The 15,538-nt window shown below is 46.0% G+C and overlaps 1 protein-coding gene across 1 annotated transcript in view; it reads right to left on the bottom strand.

The window, feature by feature from the left end:
- Positions 1 to 11,760, bottom strand: part of LOC117775705 (protein kinase C epsilon type-like) — a 42,646-nt gene extending 30,886 nt beyond the window's left edge. The window contains exon 1 of the mRNA XM_034609070.1: positions 10,833 to 11,760. Coding sequence (XP_034464961.1) covers positions 10,833 to 11,180 — 348 coding nt within the window. The 5' untranslated portion in view covers positions 11,181 to 11,760. The remainder of the gene's footprint in view (positions 1 to 10,832) is intronic.
- Positions 11,761 to 15,538: the final 3,778 nt, after the last annotated feature.

Below are 15,538 nucleotides of genomic sequence, written 5' to 3'. Positions count from 1 at the left end.
ATAGTTTCTCTGGAACCACGGCCGACATTACACAACTGTTTTCACAGACTCAGTGGAACTAACCATAACTAATAAACTGATTTACATCTGTGAAATCAGTGGAATGCCCCTTTAACCTTAAACCTCAAAACAAGTCTGAACTCATAAACTGACTTTATACAGAACGGAGAGGACCAGAGAAAACACTGAGTAGGAGTATTTATGCAGAACCTTTACTTGTAATGGAGTATTTTAGTATTTTACTATATTTGTACTTTTACTTTGTCCAATAGTGGAAACACAACAGTGTCCAGCAGTGATGAAGTTAAAACCTTTTACAGTTGATGTGCTACAGTCTGTTTATCGAGTCCATTTGTTCAACATAAATGAATAAAACACACACACACACACACACACACACACACACACACACACACACACACACACACACACACGCTCGCTCGCCCTGGAGTGTGACTTTATACAGCTGCACTCACTCCTGCTGCTAATGCAGTAGATTTACTTCAAACAAACCAGAACAGAACACACACACACACACACACACACACACACACACACACACACACACACACACACACACAAAGAGGTCTCCTGTCGGCAGCCACTCAGGCTCGTCCTCCTGTTTAGCCGTGTGTCTGTCTATGCCTAATTTGTCCCTGTTGAATAAGTGATGCTGGCTTCAGCATTGTGAACAAGGCAGCTAAGAAACACACACACACACACACACACACACACACACACACACAAATAATCAAGGTGTTTTTGGGTAACACACATTTTGTTAGCGTCCTCATCAAAGGCGGAAGAATCCATCTGATTAGATCATGCAAATGATTTGTCCGTCACAAAAATAATGTAATAAAAATCATTTGCATTGAGCATTTAAATACATGCTCTTCTCTGCCAGTATTGTTGTGTAGTGGCTCAAATGTGCATGTGTGCAACATGAGTCACTTAGAGCTACTTTGTGGTTTCATGCATGTGGAGATAGAGATCATTGCCTGGAATTGGAAAGAGTCAGAGATGGAGGAGAAACGTCCATTAACCTCTAACCGACTCATGACTGATGTTACACAGCCTATACAGGGGGAGGAGGAGGAGGAGGAGGAGGAGGAGGAGGAGGAGGAGGAGGAGGAGGAGGAGGAGGACACAGGGGAGAAGAGGAAGAGGTGGAGAGTCAAATACATTGATAGAGAGAGTAGGGGCCAGATTCACTCAACTGTGGAGCCACAAAGAAAACACATCATATCTTTATGTCTTTCTTCATTTCAAATGTTTACCGGGGAATTCCCACAGATTAAGTTCAATAACAACTAATGTCAGTCCCGAGGCTCTGACATTAAAAACAACCAGCCAGGAAAATCTCACAGTTCAATTCGGGTTCGGGTTCAAATCTGAAGGGTCACAGAGATGAGGGGGACTTTCCTCGTTCAGGACGGAGCTCGGTGTCAAACATGGAGGAAAACGTGTCCAAACCACGACGACCTCCGAGACCAGTCTCTGTCCTTCATGTCACATGATGCTGAATTACCGAACATTACAGTTGTAACACGAGTGATTTTCAGGATGTGAAGGACGACCTCCCTCCAGTCGAGGTGCCGTGAATAACCTGTTTGTGTTTGTGTTGTTTATTTGGTTGTTTTGAACAGTATCCATGGCAACAAGGCCACCAGGAGCCCCAGAGAAGGAGCGTCCGTGTTCGGGCACCTTGGTTTTTTATTTCTCTGCTCTTTCATTTCTGTGTCTGAAGTTAATTCAAAGATTCAATTATTAACATCACATGTCGTCCACTGAAGTTTAATGAGTTTCATTTTAACCCAATAACTGAGACGCATTCCTCACACACACACACGCACACGCGCACGCGCACGCACACACACACACACACACACACACACACACACACACACACACACACACACACACACACACACACACACACACACAGAGCTGTCCCAAAGCTTTTACAGATCACATGAGCCTGAGTCAAGCTGGAATCATGTGGCTGAGTGTATCCTCAAAGAAACTAGAGCTACTGATTCACTGATACTCACACAGAGGGGGACGTGAGGGGGACGTGAGGGGGACGGGAGGGGGACATGAGGGGGACGATGAATCAACTGGTGAATGTGGGAAACTACCTCAGATCTTTGGCCTGAACCAAAACATTCTGCTGGTACGAAAGGTGCGAACCATAAAAAACAGTTTATCACTGAACCACATTGATCTTGAATGTGTCGAGGCACTGGACATTGGACATGGAATTGTTACTCCTTATATTCCTTACCCCTTATATATATAGATATATATACTGCAGTATTACACACAAACTGCCGGACAGATTACCGTGATGTGGGATGGGTCAGAGAAGAACTCATAAAATTTTGGTGCAGATCCACATAAATAAGGTAGATGCAACAATTAGTTTAACTTTCTTTGCAGCGTTTCCCACAGAATTCATTCAATCAGTGGCGGGGGTGCACGTGCACAAACATAAACGTCGCTTTCTCGTGCAACAGATGTAAAGAGACAGGTTCACAGACAAATAAGAGAAAGACAAGTTCTCACGCGAGAGAGAAAACTACATTGATGCACACAAATGCAGCTGGATGGTAAAAACTTTATGGACGACAGCACAGCTGCACACAGCTATACTATGGCAGGAAAAATCTGGTGCTGTCATGAAACATGGTGGAGGTAGGAGCTCTCAACATGCCCGTATAGTTTGTTTGTTTGTTTGTTTGTTTGTCGTCAGCAGGATTACGCCAAAACTACAGAACAGATTTCCATGAAATCTGGATGAATGATGGCGCATTGATCAAGAGAGAACCCAAACAAAACAGACATATTTAGGAGGTTGGTATCAGGAAATACTGAAAAACTAATTTTTAATTCACTGTCTTCAAATTCCTTGTTTTGAATAAAAAAATCTGTATGTGTGTGTGTGTGTGTGTGTGTGTGTGTGTGTGTGTGTGTGTGTGTGTGTGTGTGTGTGTGTGTGTGTGATGACAGGGTGTTTTCTCTCCTCTCATCCTGTTTGTGAGGAAATGACGAGAGTTGAATTCTGCCGTGTGAAGCTCTCGGCTGATTTACGTTACAGACATTCCACACACGTTAAGATCACATCACCACCTTCGGTACCTTCTTGTGAACATCTCTTCATCATCCACAAGCATCATCACAGATGCATCCAACTCACTTTCATCTCTCATTTATCAATTTGCAAGCTGATTAACAGTGAGTGGAACATCCAGGCGAGGGGCGGAGCCTGTAGAGCAGCAGGAGGTGTTGTTGTTTACAGCTCATCCACACCGGCGTCGGCCCTCATCACCAGAAGCTCTGGAATCTCCTCGTCTTTCCAAGTTGACGTCTTCATCTTCTATGTGTACGGCTCCTCCTCTTCTTCATCCTGAGATATTTGTATTCTTCCAGTTTCACGTCCGTCATGTGTTAGAAACCTCATCAACACGTCCACTCGCTCACTGGGAAGTTTCCAGACGTTTTACTAGGAGGCTGCAGGAAAAGTTCCAGAAAATGTCCAGAGACACTGACTCAGATGTTTGTGTTCTCACATTCAGCCCCTCCAGAACATTTCAGGAACACTTGTGTTCTTCAGTGCAGGTCTGAAAGCAGCTTATGATCGTGTGCAATCAAGTGCGGTGGCTTTAATTGAATTGACCTTTGACGGAGGTATGCGCTCTATTGAGTGATGTTTAACAGCGTTTACAATCATCCACCAGCGCAGGAGAGATAGACAGTAAAGAGAGACATGACAGAAACAAGAGGAAAACATCATTAGACCTTAAATCGAGGAGAAAACGAATCTCTTCACTGAAGCAACAACAGCTGCTGAACAACAGTGTTTTTCTTTCTCTGGCGTGTGTTGCTGTGAGAAGTTGTGTTTATGCTGAGTGGTGCTGACAGGAGCAGCAGGAAGAGCCCAGTGCTGCATCTTACATTCCTCACATATCTGTGTGACTGCATCGCCTCCGTGATGGACAGCGAGTGACACGCTGGACGTCAGATAGACGAGTGATAAGAGAAGTAATCAGAGGGAGGAGAGGAGGCACCTGAGGAGCCGTCACTCCCTCTGTCTTCCCTTCTTTCTCTGGGAAGTAACTTGGACAGTGAAAACAGGAAGTAGGGCCAATCCGTGTGACTCAAAACACTGCCTCTATATTTAGGCTCACACACACACACACACACACACACACACACACACACACACACACACACACACACACACACACACACACACACACACACACACACACACACACACACACACACACACACACACACACACACACACACACACACACACACACACACACACACACACACACACACACACACAGCCCTGCCCCTGTTTCCTCCAGTGTGCAGAGAGGACACCCCTGTAAGACGGCCCGCAGGGAAACAGGGTCAAGAAGGGAGCAGGCTGGAGCTCTTCCTCTATTCTGTCTGCACCAGAGTTTACAGAGGAAACCAAACACGGACGCCACTGAAAGTGCTGACGTGCCTTTGAGTACTTACGTCTATTTAAAGGTAATAAGCATACGTAACAAATCCTGGTGAATGGCTTGTCTTGTTTAAGTGCCTTTGAGCAAAAACAGGGAACCACCGGCTGCAGAACTGGTGCGAGGGTCTTGTGCTTTGAGGTTTCTGGTGCATCTGTGTCTCAAAAGCTGAATTAAAACTTGCAGTGGAGCAGTGAAGCAGTGGAGCGTCCCACATTCCTCCGATGGCTGAACACGATGCTACAGTGACGGGGACGTCCCTCATTAACATAAGACCTGCCTCACACTCGTTGTCTCATCAGATAAAACTGAGCTGACATTTCCCTACTTTTACAAATCTTCGCCGTCAGCTCCTGCAGCTGAACCGCCGTCGTTGACTCGTCTAACCACAGGACGACCACACGGCAAACTGACTTTGTCACAGTTCAACATCACAACCCAAAAACTGTTTTTTTTTTCACAATAACACGAGACATCTCTAACTCTGTGTTTTGCTCCTTTGGTGCATTGTATAGCTGTGTGCAGCGCTATCGTCCATAACGATTTTATCGTGCACGCAGACAGACCTCATAGTTTCACTCACACCAAACCCTTTCCCCAAGTTACGTAGAAAACCCTCAAGTAGTTTTTGTGAGGCCGTTGACAAAAATGTTTTTCACAACCCAGAAACTGCTCTGCCACAACCACAACCTCAAACGGATGACAGGCCGCACAACCGATTCCCATGTGTGTCACGGCAGGTGGTTATTATTTACCTCCATTCACGTACGTGTGACTGTGCCCTACGTCAAAGTCCTCGTTAGATGAATTCAACCACTTTGGCTCCAAATGATGTCAGCAGGGCAAGATGGCAGCGCTCGTGTCAGAGATACTTTGGCCTCATTTTTGTGAGTCTATAGCATCTATTCTCTTCAGGTATGAACAGTGAGTCAGTTGCTGATCCTGTGCTCTCACCACAGACACACAACATCCAAACAGCCATGAATGATGTTCACTGTTCCTGAAGCTGTGTAATGTACGAGTTGTACGCACACACACACACACACACACACACACACACACACACACACACACACACACACACACACACACACACACACACACACACACACACTTGACACAGTCACTCTGATACAACCTCTACAATGAGCTCAGATCACAACCTGAACAACACACAGGAGGGGGAACGGAGACAGAAATAACAACATCTGTGTCGTTGATCCACTCACTGAGTTTTAGCTCTTTAAAAAATCAATTATGTGAAGCACCGTCTCATGTTCACCTGAGTGGGTGGTGTGTGTTGACTGGGAAGTTCTCGATGTGTGCGGACGAACTTTAACACAGATTCATGATCAGAGTTCAGACTCTGAACAGAACAAATGCTTTCTGTGTTTTTCTCTCCTCTGTTTGCAGAACGACTCCTTTCCGCCGGCCGTCACCATCGAGTTCACACCGACAACATGTGAAAAGTGTGTTTACGCCCGTTTTCATGTTGTCATATCATTTCTAACCACGCACATGTTTACAGTATCTCTGCTCCACTTCACGTGACATTTATTTCTGGTTTACTAAAAGCACTGGAGTCAGTTCTGCTAAAGCTTATTCAGATTATTAGAAATCTGACAAACACAAACAATGCGGTGGATGAATGACACAAACGCAGCGAGTTTCGACCGTCTCATCGCTCTTCACACCGTTCTGAGATGGATACAACTCCCAGTAAAGAGGTTGTGATGGAAATTCAAGATTCAAGTTCAGAAGGATTTCTCTGCGTCAGCCGGTGATCGGAGGCATTATGTTTTCAGGTTGTCTCTCCGTCTTCGCATCCATTCAAACGAAAGTCCTGCACTGGGTTGGGTTCCCACGTAAAAAAAGCTCTGTGACGGGCAAAGAATATATTTATATAAATGACAAAAAACGTACTAATGGATCTGTTATACAAACATAAATAGCCAGAGGTGAATATATTCTCAGTTTGCTGCTTGTACACGTCGTCGTGGAGGAAACACACCGAGTCGGAGCTTTGTTTGCAAAGACGGCCCCTTGAAGGACTGTGTTGTGAACATGATATCTGAAAAACACCTTGAGGGAATTTCTTCAAATTTAGCAACAAATGTTCACTTGGACTCAAGGATGAATTGATTGTAATTTGGTGGTCAAAGGTTAAGGTCACCTCATGTTCCTGTGAACGTGATATATCAGGATGACCTGGAAAACAAACGTATGTAGCATGAGACTACACTGTTTGGCACAGGGCTTTAATTCAAGGTTTGTCAGTGTATTAATGATAAAACCAGGTGCTGCAGTGTGAGTGTTGCCCTCCTGGGGGGGGAAATCATTTCACTAAGTTAAATTGCCGTGTTCTCTAACTTGGCTTGGAGAAGCCTGCGACAGGAACAGCTACAGAACTGCACCCAGGTTGATTTCAACATCGACTGTCAACACTTTCAAACTCATGACTCGTGTCTTCTTCATCCAACAACAAAACATTTACAGACACTGAAAAAGTGATGATCCCAGAATTCCTTTTTCTCTGTCCTGAACATTTAAGCTGATCTGGGAACAAGCTTTGATTAAATTAACGCACAGAGATCAAACGCTGCTGCCTCCACCAGCGCCCGCCTCCACCCCCACTCTGTCACTCCACCATTCAACCCAGACGTCTTTCTTCAACGCCCCCTCTGTCTCTGTCACCACCCCCCCCACCCTCCCTCGCTGTCCGTCCTGTAGTAAAATCAAACACTTGTTTTCTCCGCTTCTTTCTTCCATGACATGTTCTAACAAGGCGGCTGCCCACACATGAAATCACTGTTCAGAGACCAGCAGAAATTCCTCAAAGATTCAGGAATCTGATCCTTTTTCATGTCTTTTATTCTTCTTCTTCTCTTTTTCTCTGAGTCGCAGCCAGACGACCAGAATCAGGCTGTTACTGGAAACCACAAGCACGACCTCAGCAGAAGAGACTTTACTCATCGAATGCTAAGTGAAATGATGCTGATTAACTCAAAGGTCTCAGAACTGTTTATCTATCTACACATCTCTCTTAGACTTGTAGGTTTTGTGTTTCTATAGTTGATTATGTTTATTTAAATCCTGTTATTTATTATTATTTAATTAGTGGACACATGCCTTTTCCTGTTTATGGTATTTATTGAGGAAATTGATGTTTATAAACAGTAGGAATGAAGTCTTGAGGTTTGATACGACGCCGCACTAAAGAATTGTGAGAACCAACGACACAACAAACGCTCGATCCTGCAGAATCTCTCTGCTTGACAGTTTTTTAATTGCTTCTCAAATAAAAGTGCGCTGCGTTGTCAAGTGGGACCATTATTCTTCTGGCACCTCAGTAAATGGTCAAACTGTCGGGAGACACATTTATTATGAGCGTGAACACAACGGTTTTCATGTCGTAGCATTTTGTTCTTCACACCTGCATGAATGATTCAATTTCTGACATGTGGATTCACTCAACTGTGTGTGTGTGTGTGTGTGTGTGTGTGTGTGTGTGTGTGTGTGTGTGTGTGTGTGTGTGTGTGTGTGTGTGTGTGTGTGTGTGTGTGTGCGTGTGTGTGTGTGTGTGTTCAGCAGGGATCATTTTCTGCTGATGCTGATTTTTGACAGTTTGTGTTCAGACTTGCAGCAGAACAGTGACATTATGGTTTGCTCTTTGCGGTTTTGTTTTTTGTAAAAACCAGGTACTTGTCACAACTTGGATTCAAAGTTTCTGTTCACAAGCTCTTCACTCAAAAACCTGAATGATGCTCCTGTTTTCATCATGTTTTAATGAGTTTGCCACTTTTGTTATAACAGGTTTTAGGTGTTTTCAAGACACGCTGAGGTTTATAATTCAGTGCATTAGGTCTTAATGAGCTAAACCAGCCTGACTCTCCCTTTTCCCAGTGTTAATCACCATGAAGCCAACTGCCCTCCATTGCACACGTTGGTATTTTCACAATATTTCATGCATGCCGGAGTGCATGAATCCAGGAATGTCCCGCATCAGCAGGTCGTCGTCCAGCTTCTGCAGCCGCATGTTCTCAAAGGCGAAAGAAAACCCCGTCCCGCACACGCTCTCCTCAGCAGCTTACGTTAGCATTACTCACTGGGAAACTACACGGGGCGTTTAGTTCGCTCAAGGTGATGTCAAGTCTTTCTTTGTGTGAGATTACATAACCCACGACACAGCTTAAGTCAAGACACGTTCAGCCCACAGTGCCCATGGGAACGGCTCGAAACGCCCGGAGGAGACGGATCAAAAATTCCTTTCATTCCAGAGGATGAAACGGGATTAGAGCGAGACACCGGTGACTTTAAATCAACGAGACACCTTAAAGTTGTCGACTCAGCGTTCTGAAATCACACAGACCCTTTTTTTTTCACACAGGATCTGCGGTAGGATGCTAACGCAGATCAGAACTGTGACTTAACCTCGACACCAGATCATTAAAGGCGCCAGACGCTGAGTCACTTTCATCTTCTTCAAAAAACCTAAAGTGTAGAGCTGAGTCTTCACTGTCAGAACACGTGGAGCGTCACACGGCTCCCGCTGACTTCCAAAGACTTTAAAGATTTACACCATGGAGACAACGCTGGAAGACGAGCTTTCTCTTTTCTCCATCCTGTCCTCCTCCTGTCCTCCTCCTGTTTCATCATCATCATCATCCTCCCTCTCTTTCATCTTGTACTCTCCCTCCCTCGCTCTCTCTCTCTGCATCTGCCTCTAATGGACCTGATGGCCTCATCAATAAAACACTCAAACATTCATCTGCTTCAGCGGCTTCAGACAACAATGAACAGCTTCTTTATGCTGCTGTGTGTATCATGCATGTGCCCTGCCACACACACACACACAGACACACACACACACATCATCCATTCTTTCCATCTTTTGTAATGCTGCTGTGGGTCAGTAGTTCAGCTAACAAGAGCACAACAAAGGTAACAGGATCTATACACTGTGTGTTTGTTGTGTATCTGCAAGCCTGTGTTCCAAGAACAGTGCACGTTACTGTAACATGAAAGAAAGTATGAATTTATTTCACTTAAATATGACTCAAATGAAACGGCAACAAAACCCTCACATTTAAGAAGCATTGGTTTGTAGGCGGCGTCTGAAGGCGATGTGTTGTCAGGTGAAATGTCACTTTTCAAAACATTACCTGGTTTGAGCTTCTCAGCTGTTCAGATTAATTTTTTTCTGACAAACATGATAAAAAAATAAAAATGTTTAGACAAAACAACAGATTTGAAGATGTCAGAATTATGTTAAATACTTTTTCAATATTTTCTGATGAAACATGTCACTGATTCATCAATCTGGGCCAAAGCAAGGGGAGGTGTGAAACCATCAGAGGCAAGTCTCCATCCCAGCAAGAGATTATTTAAACTTGATTTAACCTGGAAAACTTCACACTGAGATTAAGAAACAGTTTTTCAAGACCGACACTAAACTCAAGCTGTGGTCACTTGTGGAGCCCTGAGAGAACTTGAAATGTCCCACAAGGCATCTTGATGGTCAAACCTCATCATAAACAAACTAAAGATTATGATAACAAGGATTATTTAATCCCTGCTATAACAGCATGTTTTCAGACATGAACTCTGAAAAGTGTCTGTAAAATAGCTTCTGGACGTTTCCTGTAGTTGGTGTTTCTCCTGTGAAGCAGCAGCAGCAGATTGTTCCGGGTCCGACTCGTTCACAACAACAGGAACATGTGGGGAACATTCAGGCGAGGGGCGGAGCCTGTAGAGCAGCAGGAGGTGTTGTTGTTTACAGCTCATCCACACCGGCGTCGGCCCTCATCACCAAAAGCTCTGGAACCTCCTCGTCTTTCCAAGTGGATGTCTTCGTCTTCTACGTGTACGACTCCTCTTCTTCGTCCTGAGATATTTATCTTCTTCCAGTTTCACGTCCGTCACGTGTTAGAAACCTCATCAACACGTCCACTCGCTCACTGGGAAGTTTCCAGAACATTTCCCGGTTGTTTTCTCACATGGACTCACTCTGACATTTTACTGATTTATGTTCTCACGTTCAGAAACTCCAGAACATTTCACCGGAGTTCGGAGAAGGTCTGAAAACATCATCACACCGACACAACTGCTAGTAAAAAATATTGGAGATGGATGTGAGGGGGGGGGGGCCCTAAATCTGATTTCTCATATGGCCCCATAAAGGCTAGAGCCGGCCCTGCACTGATGTTTTAACAATAAAGAAATATGAAGAGTGTGTGTGTGTGTGTGTGTGTGTGTGTGTGTGTGTGTGTGTGTGTGTGTGTGTGTGTGTGTGTTTGCGTGCGCGTGTCTCACCCAGTCCTCGAAGTGCTTGCTGTCGTTGTGCAGGATGTCCTCCAGCGGGATGATGCAGTTGGCCACGAAGTCGTCGTAGCCGATGGGCGCGTCGTGGAACACGGACAGCTCGACCGTGCGCCCGTCGTGCACGTCCGTGGTGAACTCGTCGTTCCACGCGGGGCTGTTGGTCTTCTGCTTCGTGCACGTCTGGCCCACGCGCGAGTCGTCCACGTTCAGGGCGATGTACGTGTCCAGGAGGAAGGTCTGCGCCTTGGGGCCGACGGCGTGGCGCAGGGACCAGGCGGTGGGCTTGAGGTGCAGCGCCTCGCGGATCCGGATCCTCAGCTGCCCGTTGAACACCACCATGGCGCGGACACTTGTTTGCACCCGTCCCCTCTCCCCCCTCAACAACACGCCGCTCCTCGTGCGGAGTGGCGGCTCCGTGCTGCTCCTCCCTGTGTCTCCTCCCGGCCGACGCTGTGATCTCACCCTCAAGTGTCCGCACGTCCTCTCAGAAGTGACAGGGAACAAAACCGCAGCGGCACAGAGACGGTGCGGTGACGCGTGGACGCCTCCTTCAGAAGCGCACGGAGGAAACGCGAACAGGTCCAAAGGCCCCAGATGTGAGTCCGTGCGTCACGGCTTCATTTGGGACACGAGAGGGGTTCGGAAGCTCCGGTGGGCTCCGTGGAAGTGGCTGCTCCGCGTCGCATGGCACCGTGAGGCGGCGTGGGAGGCTCCGGACGCGGCGCATCGGCGGAGCTGGAGCCGCAGCGGAGAGGAGGGGCAGGTCCCGGCGGTAGGAGGGAAGACAGCGGCTCCTGGGTGCTCGCTGCACGGCCTGGTTTCGTGCACTGATCCCTAACTTCCTCCCGGGGTGGACATACCTCTGGCTGCCTCCCCCCACAGACAGACCCTCCGACGCGGCTGCGCTGCGTCTCTCTCTGGCGCAGGAAATGCGAAAAACACGTCAGATCTCTGGGAGGCTGCTGTCACACACTGGAGGAGAGAGAGAGGCAGCCCAGACACGGGAGGAGGAGGAAGAGGAGAGGAGGAGGAGAAGAGGAAGAGGACGTGGAGAGGAGGAGGAGAGGAGGAGGAGAGGAGGAGAGGAGGAGGAAGAGGACGTGGAGAGGAGGAGGAGAGGAGGAGGAGAAGAGGAGAGGAGGAGGAAGAGGACGTGGAGAGGAGGAGGAGAGGAGGAGGAGAAGAGGAAGAGGAGAAGAGGAGAGGAGGAGGAAGAAGAGAGGAGGAGGAGAAGAGGAAGAGGACGTGGAGAGGAGGAGGAGAGGAGGAGGAGAAAAGGAGAGGAGGAGGAAGAGGACGTGGAGAGGAGGAGGAGAGGAGGAGGAGAAGAGGAAGAGGAGGAGGAGAGGAGAAGAGGAGAGGAGGAGGAAGAAGAGAGGAGGAGGAGAAGAGGAAGAGGACGTGGAGAGGAGGAGGAGAGGAGAGGAGAAGAGGAGAGGAGGAGGAAGAAGAGAGGAGGAGGAAGAGGAGAGGAGGAGGAGGAGAGGAAGAGGACGTGGAGAGGAGGAGGAGAGGAGAGGAGGAGGAAGATAGGAGGTGGATGAGGAGGAGAGGAGTAGATAGGAAGTGGAGGAGGAGGAGGAAGAGGAGAGGAGGAGGAGAAGAGGAAGAGGACGTGGAGAGGAGGAGGAGAGGAGAGGAGGAGGAAGATAGGAGGTGGATGAGGAGGAGAGGAGTAAGATAGGAAGTGGAGGAGGAGGAGGAAAATGAGGAGAAAGAGGAGGAAGAGAGGAGAGGAGGAAGAGGAGGAGGAAGAGGAGGAGGAAGAGAGGAGAGGAGGTGGAGAGGAGGAAGAGAGGAAGAGGAGGTGGAGAGGAGGAGGAAGAGGACAGGAGGTGGATGAGGAGGAAAGGAGGAAGAGAGGAGAGGAGGAGGAGAAGAGGAGGAGGAGAGGAGGAAGAGGAGAGGAGGAAGATAGGAAGTGGAGGAGGAGGAGAGGAGGGGGAAATGAGGAGGAATAGAGGAGAGGAGGAAGAGAAGAGGAAGAGGAGGAGAAGAGGAGGAAGAAAGGAGAAGAGGAGAAAGAGAAAAGGAGGAGGAGAGAGAAGGAGGAGGAGAGGAGGAAGATAGGAAGTGGAGGAGGAAAATGAGGAGGAAGAGGAGGTGGAGAGGAGGAGGATGAGGAAGAGATGAGAGGAGGAGGAGAAGAGGAGGTGGAGAGGAAGAGGAGGATGAGGAGAGAATAAATTAATTTAAGAAAAAATAAAAGCTTTACATTCTACACACACTGCCCTTGAGCAAGGCTCCTCTTAAGGTGGAAGTGAAGTTAGTCCTTCATCAGCTTTGACTTCACATCTCAGATGATTTAGTCAAACAGTCTGAAGTGGAATCAACAAATTCTTTGTTAGTTTGTTTGTTTGTTTGTTTGTTTGTTTGTTTGTTTGTTGACCTCTGACAGTACAGGGTCACTTCAGGGGCCAATCAGATCTCTCCCAGCATCCGCCCGGTTTCTGCAGAATAAATAAAGTTTGGGTAAAAACACTGAGGCTGTTCCAGCTTCACGTGTCTCCCCCCTCTGCTGGAAGTCCAGGTGCAGAAATATGAACATTCAGCCACTCGATAACAGCCGATCGCCAGCTCCATAAAAGATGGGGCCTGAGGGGATGAGTGTGGGGATATGTGAGGCATGTGTGGAATTTCAAAGAGATGATCGCGTGCCATAATACTTTATTGGCCACATGGTCAGGCTGTGTGCAGCACTGACAACAAACAGTTTCCTACAGACTTTGAAATCGTGCACAAATAACTAAATATTTCAACAGTGAGTCCGTCTGTCTGAGTTTGATTTAATATGACAGAAGTATCATATTTACAATAGCTGAGAAGCTTTGGCCTCATCGGAGCTCGAGCTGGAACCAAGGATCAAATACAGTTGTTTTTATTTGGGATTTTTTTAAGGATTGTGTTGCAACATGGGAATTTTACCAGGAATTTCATAAATTAAAAAAAACTATATCACAGAAGTATTCACAGCCTGTAGAATCTTGCATGTACGCCTCTTCACTATAAAACCATTGTGTTGAATAGAGTAAAATCCAATCAGACGAAGCATGTGAGGCGATGGACTCCAGAGGAATTAGATCGTTTTCTGCATTTTCTACACAAACCTGAGACTCTGTGTGTTTCACCGACGGCATAATGTGATTTATTGAAAAGGTTAAGACTTAAGACGAAGGGTCAAAGCATCTGGTGTCATTTAGTGACATCAGAGCATCGGTGTGGGAACATGCTGTACCTGGTGGACGCAGCGCGAGGCCGAGAGCCGCACACGCTGTGGCAGCTGCACGTTTATCTGCACAGGTAATATTCAGACAGTATCTGCATTCAAACAATATCATATATCAGAGAATTCAACAACACATCACAGAGCATGGATACAGAGAGAAACTGACATGTACCATTCGTCAGGTTATTAAAGAGAATTCATCACTCACATCAAAGTTAAGATTCCATCACCTTCCGTTCTTTTAAGGTCTCGAGCTTAAAATGTAACTGAATTAAATACCTTTTATTTTTTATAATTCATTTCTGATAAGGATTTTATGAAGCACTTTGTAACCTTGTTTAGATAAGTGCTAGAAATAAAGTTATTATTATTATTATTATTATTATATTTCAGTTACTTTAAATCACCATCTATGTCTCTGTGTCCTGATTTTGCTTCGAAATCCTACATTTTTTAAATTCTCCTGAATGTTCTCAGCACACGGAGACAAATCTCTACTTTGAAAACCTGAAACAACTTATTTCCATCTGCTATCAACAAGTCTGCGTGAGATATAAACTGTCATATTACTCACATTGAATACTTTAAAACAAACGTGATGACTGTGGATGAAGTCTTAGTATAAAGGTGTAGAAATGAGATAAATGATGTAAAGATGAATGAGGTGTGACTCCGTGGTGTCCACCGTCTAAAAGTTGAACACTGGTGAACCCTCCTGGTGAATCTTCAAAACTACAACTCAAACTCAATGCAGAAGATTAGAGTGAGAAAGAATCAGAATCAACGAGAATTTCCACCATCATGTGTTTGTCTTCACCAACCTGAGCACTTTCAGTCCTGTGACCTTTGACCTTTGAGCACTGAAATATAATCAGTTCCTCTCTGAGTCAAATTCTGTAAAGACAGACGAGTGTTAGAGTCCAGAAACATGTTCTGTGAAGTCGCCATGACCTTGACCTTTGACCTTTGATCATCAAAATCTAATCAGTTCATCTGTGAGTCGAACATTTATCCCAAAATCTGAAAGGTTTCTCTCAAGATGTTTTTAAGATGACGTGTTCACAAGGAAAAAAAGGGTTTTGTGAGGCCACAGTGACCTTTGACCTCCAAATTCTCCCCCTCTCTCGACATCAGCTGTTCCCGTGTTCAAGCTGAATTGCGCAAATGTCATAATGTTTCCATGTAGCAAACTGATATTATATTTATATATTATTAATGACAAACTGACACAGAGGTGCTGCTGCAGGCTCCTGTAATTTGCTTCTACCTGGTATAAACAGATTATCTCTACAGGCAAATCTTATCCTGAAAATCTTCACTTTTGTACATATAATAATATTCCAGTTCGCGTGCTCAGGCTGTGGAAACAGAAGTTTTCCCATCATTTGAAAGCAACATCCTCCTTTCTCTCGTTCCTCTGACTCTTTTCCTCATGCAGCTCGTCGGCTGGTGTGTCTGTGCAGCTCTGCAG

Source organism: Hippoglossus hippoglossus, chromosome 15, assembly GCF_009819705.1.
Source record: "Hippoglossus hippoglossus isolate fHipHip1 chromosome 15, fHipHip1.pri, whole genome shotgun sequence".
NCBI classification, from domain to species: domain Eukaryota; kingdom Metazoa; phylum Chordata; class Actinopteri; order Pleuronectiformes; family Pleuronectidae; genus Hippoglossus; species Hippoglossus hippoglossus.
The sequence above is the reverse complement of the archived record's forward strand: the minus strand, read 5'-3'. Positions and strand labels throughout refer to the sequence as shown.